We start from the raw sequence: 12,382 nt of genomic DNA, 5'->3' as shown, positions 1-12,382 counted from the left end.
ATACAGGCAGGCAGCCAAAGGGCTCTTGCAAAATGCCTTTGTGTATAAGGAACATGGGAAAAGTGCAGTGTGAAGTGATTGCACAGTAACTGTACCGATAAAGTTACAGAAAGTGAACTTCCCTATGACCCTGTGGTTTCACTACTGGAATAATATGAAAAGAGTGAGACAAAGCTGGCTGCTACCTGTGACGTGACATCAACAGGGAAGTTACAGGAAAGATTTGTTTAACATGCTTTCATTTACTTCTTAGAGCAGTGATGACATTGCACTAACACCACCAAAAAGTGAGTCACATGTGTAATTGCTGCTTGGAGCTATCAGGATCTATATAAGGGTTTTTAGCTCTGCTCTTGGGAGACAGAAAGGCAAACCCTTTCTGCTGCAGCAAGGCTCCTCATCAAGATGGGCACCACGCACTACGTCCTGCTCTGCACTGTCATCTTCCTGCCTGAGACTCATGCTTTTCCAACACCACAGAGACCACAGCCATGGAGCAGCATAGACCTTGAGAAAGTAAAGGTATGTTACAAGGAGGGAAACACAGCTACATTATGAGTTTTGATTCAGTTTCTGCATTCCTTTCCTATCTGTTTACATTATCCTTGTCTTACATTACAACAGCAGTTTTTGCAGATGTGATATACAACAGTTTAAACTTGCTGACTAGCTTGAACCTCCTAAGACTAACTTTAAAAACAACCAAGTTCTAACTGGTAAATAAAGGGGAATATGCAATTTTAAAAATAAGCAAAAAATGTTATATGTACTGTGTTAAAAGGTTGTAGATTTGAATGTCTGTACATTGTGGTAACTTTAAAGGATTTCTTACTTACAACGTTTCATTGCTGTTACAATTCTTTTTATATATGCTGATCTATATTACCGAGAGATCAGAATTTGGTGAATTGAAATTGAAAGATACAACTAAAACTAGACATGGATGATGGAGGATGATGAAACAATTCAACTAAACGTAAAATGCAATTACAAAACATCACAGATATATGTATTAATTTTTATTTTTCCTCTCTTCTTCCAGGGCTATCTTGATAAATTCTTTCCGATATTTACAAAAACAGAAAACCTAAGCATAGAAGAAAGGATTAAAGAAATGCAGAAGTTTTTCCACCTGACTGTAACTGGAAGGTTAGACACAGAAACAGAAAAAGTAATGGAACTGCCCAGATGTGGTATGCCTGATGTAGCAGGATACCAAACACCTTCTGGAACTCGAAAATGGCCAAAGACACATTTAACTTACAAGTAAGTGATGTTTCAGGTTTTATGGGGAAGGAGATTGCTTTGTATTTAACTAGGTGGGCTTCCTTCAAAGCCTAAATGATATTAACCTGCTGTTCTTTGCTGACAGGATTCTCAGTTACACACCTGATCTACCCAAAACGAAAGTAGATGATGCAATTGAAAGAGCCTTGATGGTATGGAGTGATGTGACTCCACTGCACTTCCGAAGAGTCTACGAGAGACAGGCAGATATTGAGATTAAATTTGCACGTCGTGGTGAGAACACTTGACATTTTTAAAATACAATGGTCCATATTTTACTAAAGCATGCATTTTTATAGTCATAGCTTTAAGAAAGAAGAAAGAGTTTGGAATTAAATCAAAATGTCATAAATTTTATCTTCTTTTTATCATGTCTCCAAATTTGCATGTTACGATTCAATTTTATTAATATAAAACCATTAGAAAAATCCTTTCAGAGTCATAGCTGTGAAATGAAGGGAGAATTCAACTCCACAATGAGACACTTACATTTAGATATTCAAAGCTCTTTTTGCCTTGATAAAAGGTGCAAACTACTGGGAAGAAGTCTGTAGAGCAAATCAGCAGGTTCAAATCAGCCTCCACAGGTTTGCTTCAAGCAGGTTACGGCAGGTTTACATAGGCCTAGATCTAGTCTGGTTCCCAGAATAAACACCCTTTGGCAACTGGGGTGCCTTATATTTGGCCATAGAAAGTGTCTTCTGGTTGATTTGCCTCCAGAAGGAATTGTTTGTTGCACCCCAAGATTGCCCAAGGTGCAGCCAATGCATGGCAAGTGGGGATGAGCAGAAGTCACTTCAGAAGTCCATCTGTGATCTGGAATAATCTAAGGATGTAGCCCTACCTTGAACTTGTGCCTGGCGTATAAACTGAAACATGCAGCAAACTGAACTATTAAATACAAGATTTGAACTTAAGTCAAGAATTTGGAGAGTGTTTCCCTAAGCCTCACTTCTCATTTTCACAACCTTGTTGCCATTGTAAAATTGTTTTTTGAGGACTGGTAGCCAGTAAAACTAGCACAAACCAACAGTATGCTTCAATTTGCAGAATTTAAATATGACAGCTGATCTCACCTAATGACACTGATTTATTTTAAATGCAGAGCATGGTGATGGATATCCTTTCGATGGAAGAGGTGGCACTCTGGCCCATGCATTTGAACCGGGACCAGGGCGTGGTGGAGATGCTCATTTTGATGATGATGAAAAATGGTCAGAGATCAATCAAGGTAAAGCTCACATATGTCTATGAAAGGGAAAGGCAAATATTGTACATATTGGAAGAACAAAGCCACAGGAAGTGCTTTCAATTACTCTTCATTCTTCAACACTACTTCAGTACTAACATTTCTATTCTTTTCAACAACCTTTTTAAGTGCTTGTGCTTCATTGCCACGAACAGCTACATAATGCCTGTTCTGTCCATATTTTAAAGCACTTTTTGCAGCATGAACAAGGACTATGAGCCCCTGTTTTCTACATAAATTGTGAAAAGGTAAATTGACTTGCTTCTAGGAATGAAGTTGACCAAAAACAGAGTGTGAAAGAGACTCAGGGTCTCTAGATGCATATATAATGAATCAGTAGTCTTTTCATAAAATATTAGTTATATAAGAAAGCTCAACAATAATGGATCAAAAGCCTGAGGTTTCATTGCAAGATGAATTCAAATACACAAATTCTCCCGCTATTTCAATTAATTTTTTTTTAAAAAGTAATGTCATGCCTTTAACATACATTTGTGTGCTTCCATGTTGCAGAGGTCAATTTGTTCCTTGTCGCTGCTCATGAATTTGGCCATTCTTTGGGACTTGCTCATTCAAACGTCCGTGGAGCTCTGATGTACCCTCTCTACTCTTATCAGAACCCAAAAACCTTCAGACTTCCAGCAGACGACAGGCGAAGAATTCAGAAGTTATACGGTAAACTCAAGAAATTTGATTTTCAAAACAAAACCTACTAGGGTACAGGTTTCACTCTCCCTGATTGCAAGGGCCTCACCTATTACTAAAAAGAAAAAAAATGAACAAACTTGAGGAAAACAAACTCCTGCATACTCTGTCCACTCACTGTGTTCCCTCTGTAACCTGTTCCCACCGCAACCAAGAGGTGACCAAGCTGCAGTGCATGGCCTGGTGCTCTGTCCTCCCACACACCTGCATTCTGCCAAGCAAATCCTGTGGCCCTTGCTCTGCAGATGGGCTGTTTCAGTGAGGGGTGCTACTGGCACAAAAGGAGAGGTACTGTGCCACTCACCAAGTTCAGTAAAGGCAGAAACACCTCAGCAACAAGGGAACATAACTAGAATTGACCCCTCTTGGACAAAATTTGTCAGGTTTGCTGTTCTTTAGGCACTGCTTCACTCAGGGCATGCTAGAAGAACACTAGGAATAAAATATAGTTGTCTGCATTGCCCATTTTCAGTAAGGTGTCTATGTTTTGTGCTTCTATTCCACAGGGAAAAAGTCATCAAACTCTTGAAGAAAGTGCTTAATGAAGATCAAAGAATTCACATATCATTCTTCTGGCGTTCCAAAAAAATTTAATCCTCTGTCTAATTAAGATGGTAAACTCCTGTGCTGCACTTTCTCTCCCTGAATTTTTATATTGATTTATTTGCACTTTACATAATTTCACCTAACAATAATAAAAATTTTAAAAGTATACTCTGCTTTCTAAGGTTTTCTTCTTTCTTCTGGCATTTCACTGAGGGATTAAGTTACTCCTGTGTGCATGATAGTCAGACAAGTATCTTCGTGAATAGGTTTATAGGCACCTAAAGAGCCCATGTGCATTTACTGATGTAAAAACAAACTCTGTTCCTGTCTTGCTTTCAATTCCCATGCATGTCCGGCCACTTCACAGACTCCTCAGAATCAGTGTGCTTCCTGTACGGATCACACATAGAGGAAGTCTTCACAGTGCTTTTTTCACTATGGGCTGTGACATTTTCCCAAAGGGAAAAGCTTTTGGTCATCACATCCTCCCTGGCTTTGCAGAGAAGCAGGTTAGAGAAGTAGTGGACTGGGATTCCCATCGTGCTCTGTGATACTCAAACTTTCTCGGGTATCCTTAATTTAAAAAAAAAAAAAAAAAAAAAAGAAAAACCACAAAAAAAGGAAAAAAGGAACAAACAAAAAAAACCCCACAGGAATTCTCCCAAGGATATTCAAAATCTTCAAAATTAGCAAGGTAGAAGGTGTATTTATTAATAGTTTCCGACAGATGGCTCCCTGCACGCGGAGACGTGGAGCACAAACATCAGCTCAGTGTCACTGCCAGCATCTTTACCGTCTCCCAAACCAGTCTTATCCAGTACAAGGAACGACCTTAACCCAGCTCCCAGAAGTGACACAGTACAGCAGGGAATGTGCTGCTTGCACAGTGCCACTCAGAGAACACCCAAAGACTCTGAGAGCAAAGAAATCAACGTGGTGACCTGTTAAACTAATTATTAATTATTAAACTAATGCAGTGGATACTTACAACAAATTTGGTTTAATGTGCTCTGGTCAGATCTGTTGTTATCTCAACCTTTCCTGCCTCGTGTTGGATGCCATAAAGCACTGACACTGTTTAACCTGACAGGTAACCAAACACCACACTCACTCCACCCCCCTCAGTGGGATGGGGGAGAGAAATGCAGGAAAAAAGGTAAAATACATGGGTGGAGATGAAGACAGTTCAATAAGACAGAGAAGCAAGAAGAAATAACAATAAATAATAAATATGCAAAGAAGTAGAACAAAGTAGAATAAAAGAAGAGGGAGAAGGAGAAGGAGAAGGAGAAGGAGAAGGAGAAGGAGAAGGAGAAGGAGAAGGAGAAGGAGAAGGAGAAGGAGAAGGAGAAGGAGAAGGAGAAGGAGAAGGAGAAGGAGAAGGAGAAGGAGAAGGAGAAGGAGAAGGAGAAGGAGAATATACAAAGCAAATAATGCACAGTGTAACTGCTCACCACCCACAGACCAATGCTCAGGCAGTGGCCAAGCAGAAACCTCTGGCCAGCATTCCCTCTAGTTTATGTATACTGAATATGACATCTGACATCCTGTGGTAAGGAATATCCCTCTGACTAGTTTAGGTGCACACAGAGGTGGAGGTGGAGGTGGAGCTGGAGAGGAATATACAAAGCAAATTATGTACAATGCAATTGCTCACCACCCACAGACCACCACCCTGGCAGTGCCAAAGCAGAAGCCTCTGGCCAGCTTTCCCTCCAGTTTATATCCCAAATATGACATTCTGTGGTATGGAATATCTCTCTGGCCAGTTTGGGTCCCAGTTGTGCCCACTTCCAACTTCTTATACCCCCCAGCCTTTTCACTGGTGGGGTAGTGTGAGAAGCTGGAAATTACATTTACTTACTGTAAAGGCTGCTGAGCAACAACCAAAACATCAGTACAATATCAACATTAATTTGAAAATGCTCTCATCAAATGCCACCAGGCATTTCTTCCACACAAAGCTCAAAGATGAAGTCTAAGTGGATATTATTCTGAGGGCACAGGTGTTTTGAGGTATGAGAGAAAACTTGAAGCCCCAGAATGGAGAGTCAGATCCAATCTGTATTAAAGGCTATGAAAAAAGGGTCTATGGTCTATGTGGATGCTCAGTCTACTCGAGTTGACCTGGGGGGTCCTGGAAAGATGTAATGTTGACAGAAAGTACCCTCTGCTCCCTTGGCCAAAGTCCTCCCAGGGAACAAAGCATAAACACCATGCTCTTTATCAACCTCAAGCCACTTGCAATGCTTCATAAATAGAAAACAGCCATAGAAGACAGACTTTATCAGAGGAAGGACCATGCAGAAAAAAAACACTCCTAAGGCCACACAGAATATTTCATGTACAGTGTTGGAGGAGTCACTGTGACAAATGAAGCCAGGAGAACAAATACTTGACTTAAAGTAGCAGATTTATTTTCTAGTGAACAATTAATGTCCTTATGAACTGAGACAAATGGGATAAAACCTAGATGTGTATTCCCAGCAATTTTATCCTGACAATGGGACACATTTGGGAGACAGCTTCCTGTGGCCACACGAGGTGACTGACCTGCAGTAGGGCCAGCACAGGTGGCATTGAGGCACCCTTGTTTCTTGAAGGATACATCTCAAGGGGCAGCAGCACCAAGCTAGCATCTCCACAGCAAGTGAAATAAAATAGAAGCCAGGTATTTTGTCCTCAGAGGGCAAAGGTACCACTGATGAGGCTGCCAGCAACATTTTACTTCTTGTTGAGCTCCTATTGCATTTCCATTTCCACTTTCCACTTTCCATTGCATTTCCATTTTCCGGGATCTCTCATTCGGGGAAACCTGCTGCCACTGGCACCCCTGACCCTGCTCAGCAGGTGTGAACTGTGCAGTGTTTGCCTCCATCTAGTGGCACAGCCCGGCAAACTGCACCTTCTTTGCACCCTATTGTAAAGTGTGTCCTGTCTGCAAGCACACAGCTGGACAGGTACTACCACACGTACCATCCTTGGGGGAAACCAGGGACAACAGCAAATTTAGCAAACGGGCTGCTGCCTCTTCCCTCTTCACTTTATCCCACTGTGTTCTGTGTCAGTTTTTACACGCCCTCTCTAACGCACATCTGAAGACATCTAGGCATCCTAAGTTACTGAAAAAGCATCTTGTCCCTCCTGTTCCATACCAAAGAAGAAAAGGGTAACCACAGCATATTTTGGGTTGTTGGGGATTTTAATTTTTTCTTGCTTTTACTATTGATCTTTAAAATAAAAGTGTATTTAAATGCATCTTTGCTGTTCCAGATAGTACAACAACCAACATTTCTGGTGGGTCTTTTGATCATGTACGTGTAAAGGGTAAGATCTACTCCTGTACCATCTAGAAAAACTTTCATGGAGACTTACCTAGTAATTTAGGTACCCTGAGCCCATTCCATCAACACAGAGTGATATTCTGAGAGGCCAAAATCAATACCTGCTATACCTGGTATTAACAAAGGAATAAGATCTCAGAAAAATAAAATTAATTATATCAGCAGCCTTAGCAATGCATATTAAAGCTGTCACACATTAAAAATTCACAGATATGTGATGGGAAAGACCTGATGAGGTGCAAAACTGTAAGTGTGCCGTGTCCCAATAATTCTTCTTAACTTTTTCTTCACAGTGTTAACTGCAAATGTAATTCCAAACCTTTAATCTTCAAATTTAAAGCATTTGGAGATGTCTTTTCTTTTTTGTTTTTATAAAATTATATCTTCAACAAAACCTGCCTCAAACAGGATGCTCATAATGGCATCATTAAGGTGTTTTCAGTTTCAGCAATGCCACTATTTCAGCAATGCCACTTCCACAAAGGAAGTAGCTCCATTGACATCAATGGAATTATTTTGGGTTTATCTACTGCAGTAAAAATGTTGGCAAAGGACTAGAGAAAACCTTATCGGTTTTCGCTATTTTTACAGCAGGAACCACCACAAGCCAGAGAGCTATGGAAAAATCACTGTTTGTTGGATAATTTGCTGAGGAAAATTATTAAGGGGTGAAAATTGTTACTGTTTTCTGTCAGCCCTATAAATAAAGTTTACAGACAATAAAACTAGAATCACAGAGAGAATCAGCAGGCTGCTCAGACATATAGAAAAATATAGAAGTTTATCCACATCAGGAAGACAGAAAACATTAGAGGTTTTCTACTTGTCCGCATGAAATGATCTGACAGAGCTGCTGTACTCTGTGCAGTGAGAGAGTCTTTCTTGCATCTCAAAACGCAACACATTCCCAATTAAATGTTGTGGAAGACTTTAAAGGAAGAATGCACATTTCTACATAGCAAGCAATTCAGTTGTGGAATTCATTAACACAGGGTATTCAATGACTGTAGTGACCCAAATTCATGAATGGAGTTTGGAAGGTTTAGATATATTTATGTAGCCTAACAGCTACTAAGCATAAGGGTATGGTTGCAAATGGTTGCTCAATATTCTGCTGAATACCAAATGAAGGATCCATCTAAATTTACCCAGTCGGGCTAACATTGCAAGAATTTACTATAGGGAGAAGGAAGCATCTTGTCTACAAAGGCTGCTTAAAGATTGCATCTAACATTTTAGCGACTGTTTCACATTAGAAGATTGCGTGGATCTGCTTATCTACCAAGATTTCAAGTTCTTTTCAGAATCACTGTCCCACCACTAAGGCACACCACCCTGTTCTAACAGCCATAATGAAGCTAGAAGGGATCTGTGGTACTACTGTGGGCTTTCTCTAGATTAGTTCTTGCCTCAAAGCAGAGATATCTAGAAGCAGAGTAAGGTGGAGCCAAAATACCAGTTTGCATTCAACACCAATTGACACAGTTCAGGCATGAGTTATAGAATACAGTATGAGTAAGCATACTCACAGGAATACCAAGAGCATGGGAATGCCATTCCATTAACTGTTGTTTGTGCAAAAATTCTGAAGGTAAAATTGAATCTTTAATGTTAAATATCTTTTATTTTCAATTACAGACAGTGTCATGGTTGTGCTACTGATTGCATAACACTTTTGACAATAACTTCACTCCAAGTTCAACCAGCACTCTTAAATGAATGGTTTCCCAATATAAAAACAATTTATTCATCACAAAAATGAGATTTGCAAAAGATCAAAACCAATGTTCTTGTCATTAATGATTGGATTCAGGAACACCCTGAATCAGTACTTCTCATCTTTCCTTGAAGGGATTCACTCTCTTTATAATCATAGCATTTATGCCTAGCAGAGCCTTTATTTCTCATGATGGTTACAACAACAACTCACAGTAGTTAAGGATGAAAGGGAAAAATATTGCTAAAATCACTAAGAGACTTCCTAGTGTTACTTTAATGTTCCCAATGTTGCTCTATTATTGAATATTTGGGGGAATATGCAATATGAACTGACATTGCTTTGAAGTAGAAAAGTATATAATAATGGTGCTGTTGTTGGTAATTTGGCTTAGCAGAGAAATTTTTGCCTCAAAATTATTTTAGTATTTTCTAGAGGTTCCAAATATGGATGGAAAGAACAGTAGGAAAGTGGGAAAGAATCATAATGAGCTGAAGAATCATTTTAACTTTTTCTCTATGGTTATTTTCTTTAGTCCTACTTTCATTGCCAGAAATAGCAATGAGGATTGATTCTTTGCATAAGAAGTTTTAAGATTTCACCTCCTGGGAGTGAAAAGTTAGGTAATAATTTGAGCAGAAGTCAAAATGCTGGCACTACTCTTATATTGGAACAATGTAAGAAATGTAAGTGTGCCCCAACTTTCAAATAAAATGAAACCACTAAGAGTTCTCCTTGAGATAATTTTCCAAACCATTAGGTGATCATCCAGTCCTGATGCAAAAAGATAGGATTTAATTTAGCAATGAGTAGAATACTTTATGATTATAAGAAATATGATCAAAGAAGTCACTTCTCTTACTCATGCTTGCTATGGTTATGAAGCAGAGTGTTTGTATCATATCACTATCAGGATACTTCCATAGTTCCAACAACTCAGAGTTCATACACATTGCAAATCATCATCAAGAGGATGGATAATTAATGGTCAGTACTATTCACTGAGCTATTTGCTCCCACAATACAATGTCTACAGCACAGAAATGTGCATGTGGGATGCTCTGTACACACTCCCTGTATGTAAAGTGAGGAATGAGACCACCTATTTGGAAGTGTCTGCCAGCTATGCAGATCTAAGATGCTTGCCAGGTCAGCTCAATCATTTTCCCATATTCTCTCATACAACCTTTAGAAAAGTCCATGCAAATTACACCCCCCGTAACACTGTCCATCTTCATATTCTGGTTTAACACTGGGTTTCAACAAAAAGGTGCTTAGGAATCCAGCACACCATTCACTTAAAGCATTAATCCTAACCTTTGCACACTGACATCCTGAAATTTTTATTACCCTGCTATCTCTTATCTTTCAGTTGCTAGCTGTGCTTTCATCATATTTATATGGTACCTAAAATGATTGGCCTTCAGTTCTGTTTGTTTGGCCTCCTTATTATTACAGAAGAGGAAGTAGTAAAAAATTATATTCACCCCTCTCCCACAAATTAATTACATGTTGGAAGTAGTACCTTGGCACTAGTTTATTTAACAATCTAAAGAAACACCTAGAAAGAACTTCAGTGTAAATACCCTGGAAATGCTTGATCAGACCAAACATGTTGTTTTTAAAAGGATCCTGTATCTAGAGTATTTTTGTCAACCTGACATTACTCCAGCAACCTGTAGCTTCTGCACTTCACAAGTGAAATGTTTCCACTATATCTATTTGAATAAAATATATTGCAGTGCAATCTACTCATCTATTCCAGTTTTTTCACATGTACAATCCCATTTATCACTCATGAGATCAAAGTTTTCTTTTACCAGCAAACAATACAAAGAACCTGTATAAAAGTAAGCAGTTTATAAATGAAGTTTTATAATTTAAGCTTTAATTGCCTAAATGCATTTGTTATTTCGAGCAGTAATTTAAAGAGTTAAAGAAGAAACATCATCTGGTAATTTGTGCTATCAGAGAGGTACAAACTGTGAAAGTTTATTCCCTGTTGGTGCTTCATTTCTAGGCTATGTCTATAAAGCCCAGGGGAAAGTACCATTTTGTAATTACTTCAAATTTAATTTCTGGTATCAGTTGATATAAACTGTGCATTCACAAGTTGATGTGCACCATTCACAGCCACAGCTGCTTCAAAGTGCACCTGCTTCAGCATGGGCCACAATCCCTTCCATAATCACTGCCATAGACTCTTCAGGATATGCTCTGCTGGGAACTTGGCCCAGGTGTTTCGAGGTGTCCTGCTCTTGAATGGATTCATCCACAGGTCACAGTCCCTTCAATTCAAGTTCCCACTGGAGTTCCAGCCTGTCCAGCACAGCAGTGATGCCCAGGCCATCTGCCAGCCCAGACATGTTTCCCTTGCTGTTGTCAAACTGTTCCCAGGCACAGCAACCTGATGATAAACAGCACAACACTACATCAATGAGCACTGGGCTCTAATATACAGTCAGGTAAGCAAGCACAGTGGCCTGTCAATCAATGGCTAAATAGCAAGAACAGCTATGAATTCAATCTTGCACATTCCAATTAAATCTGCTGTTATCTCATAACCCTTTGAACCCCCACTAGGTGCCAGAAATGACTGCTGCCATTTTATCTCGGAGGATTCCCAGGAATTTGTGTCAGCAAATGACTTAAATGAAAAAAGTGAGATTAAGAGATGATGGATGTACAGGCAATCACAGTGAGAAGTTCAGATGTTTGGAAAAGCTGTCTCAAAGTACCAAAAATTACTGATGGAAAGCAGTTTCTTGAGTTCTGCAGCACATTTTTTCAATTCAGGACCACAGTCAGATATTTCACCCTCACTGGTTCAGGAGAATGTGCTTTCCAGCTACTTTATGTCATTGTTACAGCATTGGCCCATGTGTGCCAATATTGTGGTGCTTACAACGAGCAGTATATCAAAACCCCAAATGGGTTTGCAGCTCATAGACTGTTAATACCCTTAAAGGTGACCCAATTTGTCAAACAAAATGATGGCCTGACCAAACTAAATCCAGTGTAAAAATTTCATTTCAGTATTGAGGTAGATTTGAGCAAACCCAGAAGTAAATCCTCTGGAATCTAAAACATTTACAAAATGAAGACTCACATTCCAGCATATTGCAGCAGTGACCTAGTTCACATGCATTTTCACAGCAACAACAGACATATCCGCAGTCTTTGCATAAAAGACATCAGTCATAATTACTATCTGGAAAAGGATCAGTTAAAGTGGATGAAAGCATTTTAAGACCATCAATACTGAAAGCATGGATCTATATGACAGACATCATTTACAGATTTTTCAGCTGCTAAATCACAAACAGTATTTCTTGATTACAGAAAGAGTTTGATCTGTGTTTTATACATCAGGACTGATTCATTTTCTTGACTGTTTTTCCTCAACAGAAATAAGAACAAACAAGAACATATACGAAACCTGCTAGAAATTCTGTCTAATTTCAGGATACTCAATAATATTAAAATTTAAAAATTAAGAAAAAAGGAATAAAACTTGGCAGGCATGTAGTTGAA

The 12,382-nt window shown here is 39.2% G+C and overlaps 1 protein-coding gene across 1 annotated transcript; it reads left to right on the top strand.

The window, feature by feature from the left end:
* The first annotated feature begins 405 nt into the window (after positions 1 to 405).
* MMP7 (matrix metallopeptidase 7) lies at positions 406 to 11,526 on the top strand. The gene is made up of 6 exons (XM_033051698.1): positions 406 to 522; positions 1,043 to 1,266; positions 1,373 to 1,521; positions 2,393 to 2,518; positions 3,050 to 3,211; positions 11,432 to 11,526. Exons 1-6 carry the CDS (start codon positions 406 to 408, stop codon positions 11,524 to 11,526), a joined length of 873 nt encoding a protein of 290 aa, XP_032907589.1.
* Positions 11,527 to 12,382: the final 856 nt, after the last annotated feature.

Source organism: Catharus ustulatus, chromosome 2 (genome assembly GCF_009819885.2).
Source record: "Catharus ustulatus isolate bCatUst1 chromosome 2, bCatUst1.pri.v2, whole genome shotgun sequence".
Taxonomy (NCBI): Eukaryota; Metazoa; Chordata; class Aves; order Passeriformes; family Turdidae; genus Catharus; species Catharus ustulatus.
The sequence above is the reverse complement of the archived record's forward strand: the minus strand, read 5'-3'. Positions and strand labels throughout refer to the sequence as shown.

What these genes read in the sequence shown, in the direction of transcription:
- MMP7 (XM_033051698.1), top strand. Translation starts at nt 406, where the DNA reads ATGGGCACCACGCACTACGTCCTGCTCTGCACTGTCATCTTCCTGCCT. An exon ending in AAGACACATTTAACTTACAA is followed by an intron (nt 1,267 to 1,372) that starts GTAAGTGATGTT and finishes CTTTGCTGACAG; the next exon opens with GATTCTCAGTTACACACCTG. An exon ending in GATTAAATTTGCACGTCGTG is followed by an intron (nt 1,522 to 2,392) that starts GTGAGAACACTT and finishes TTTTAAATGCAG; the next exon opens with AGCATGGTGATGGATATCCT.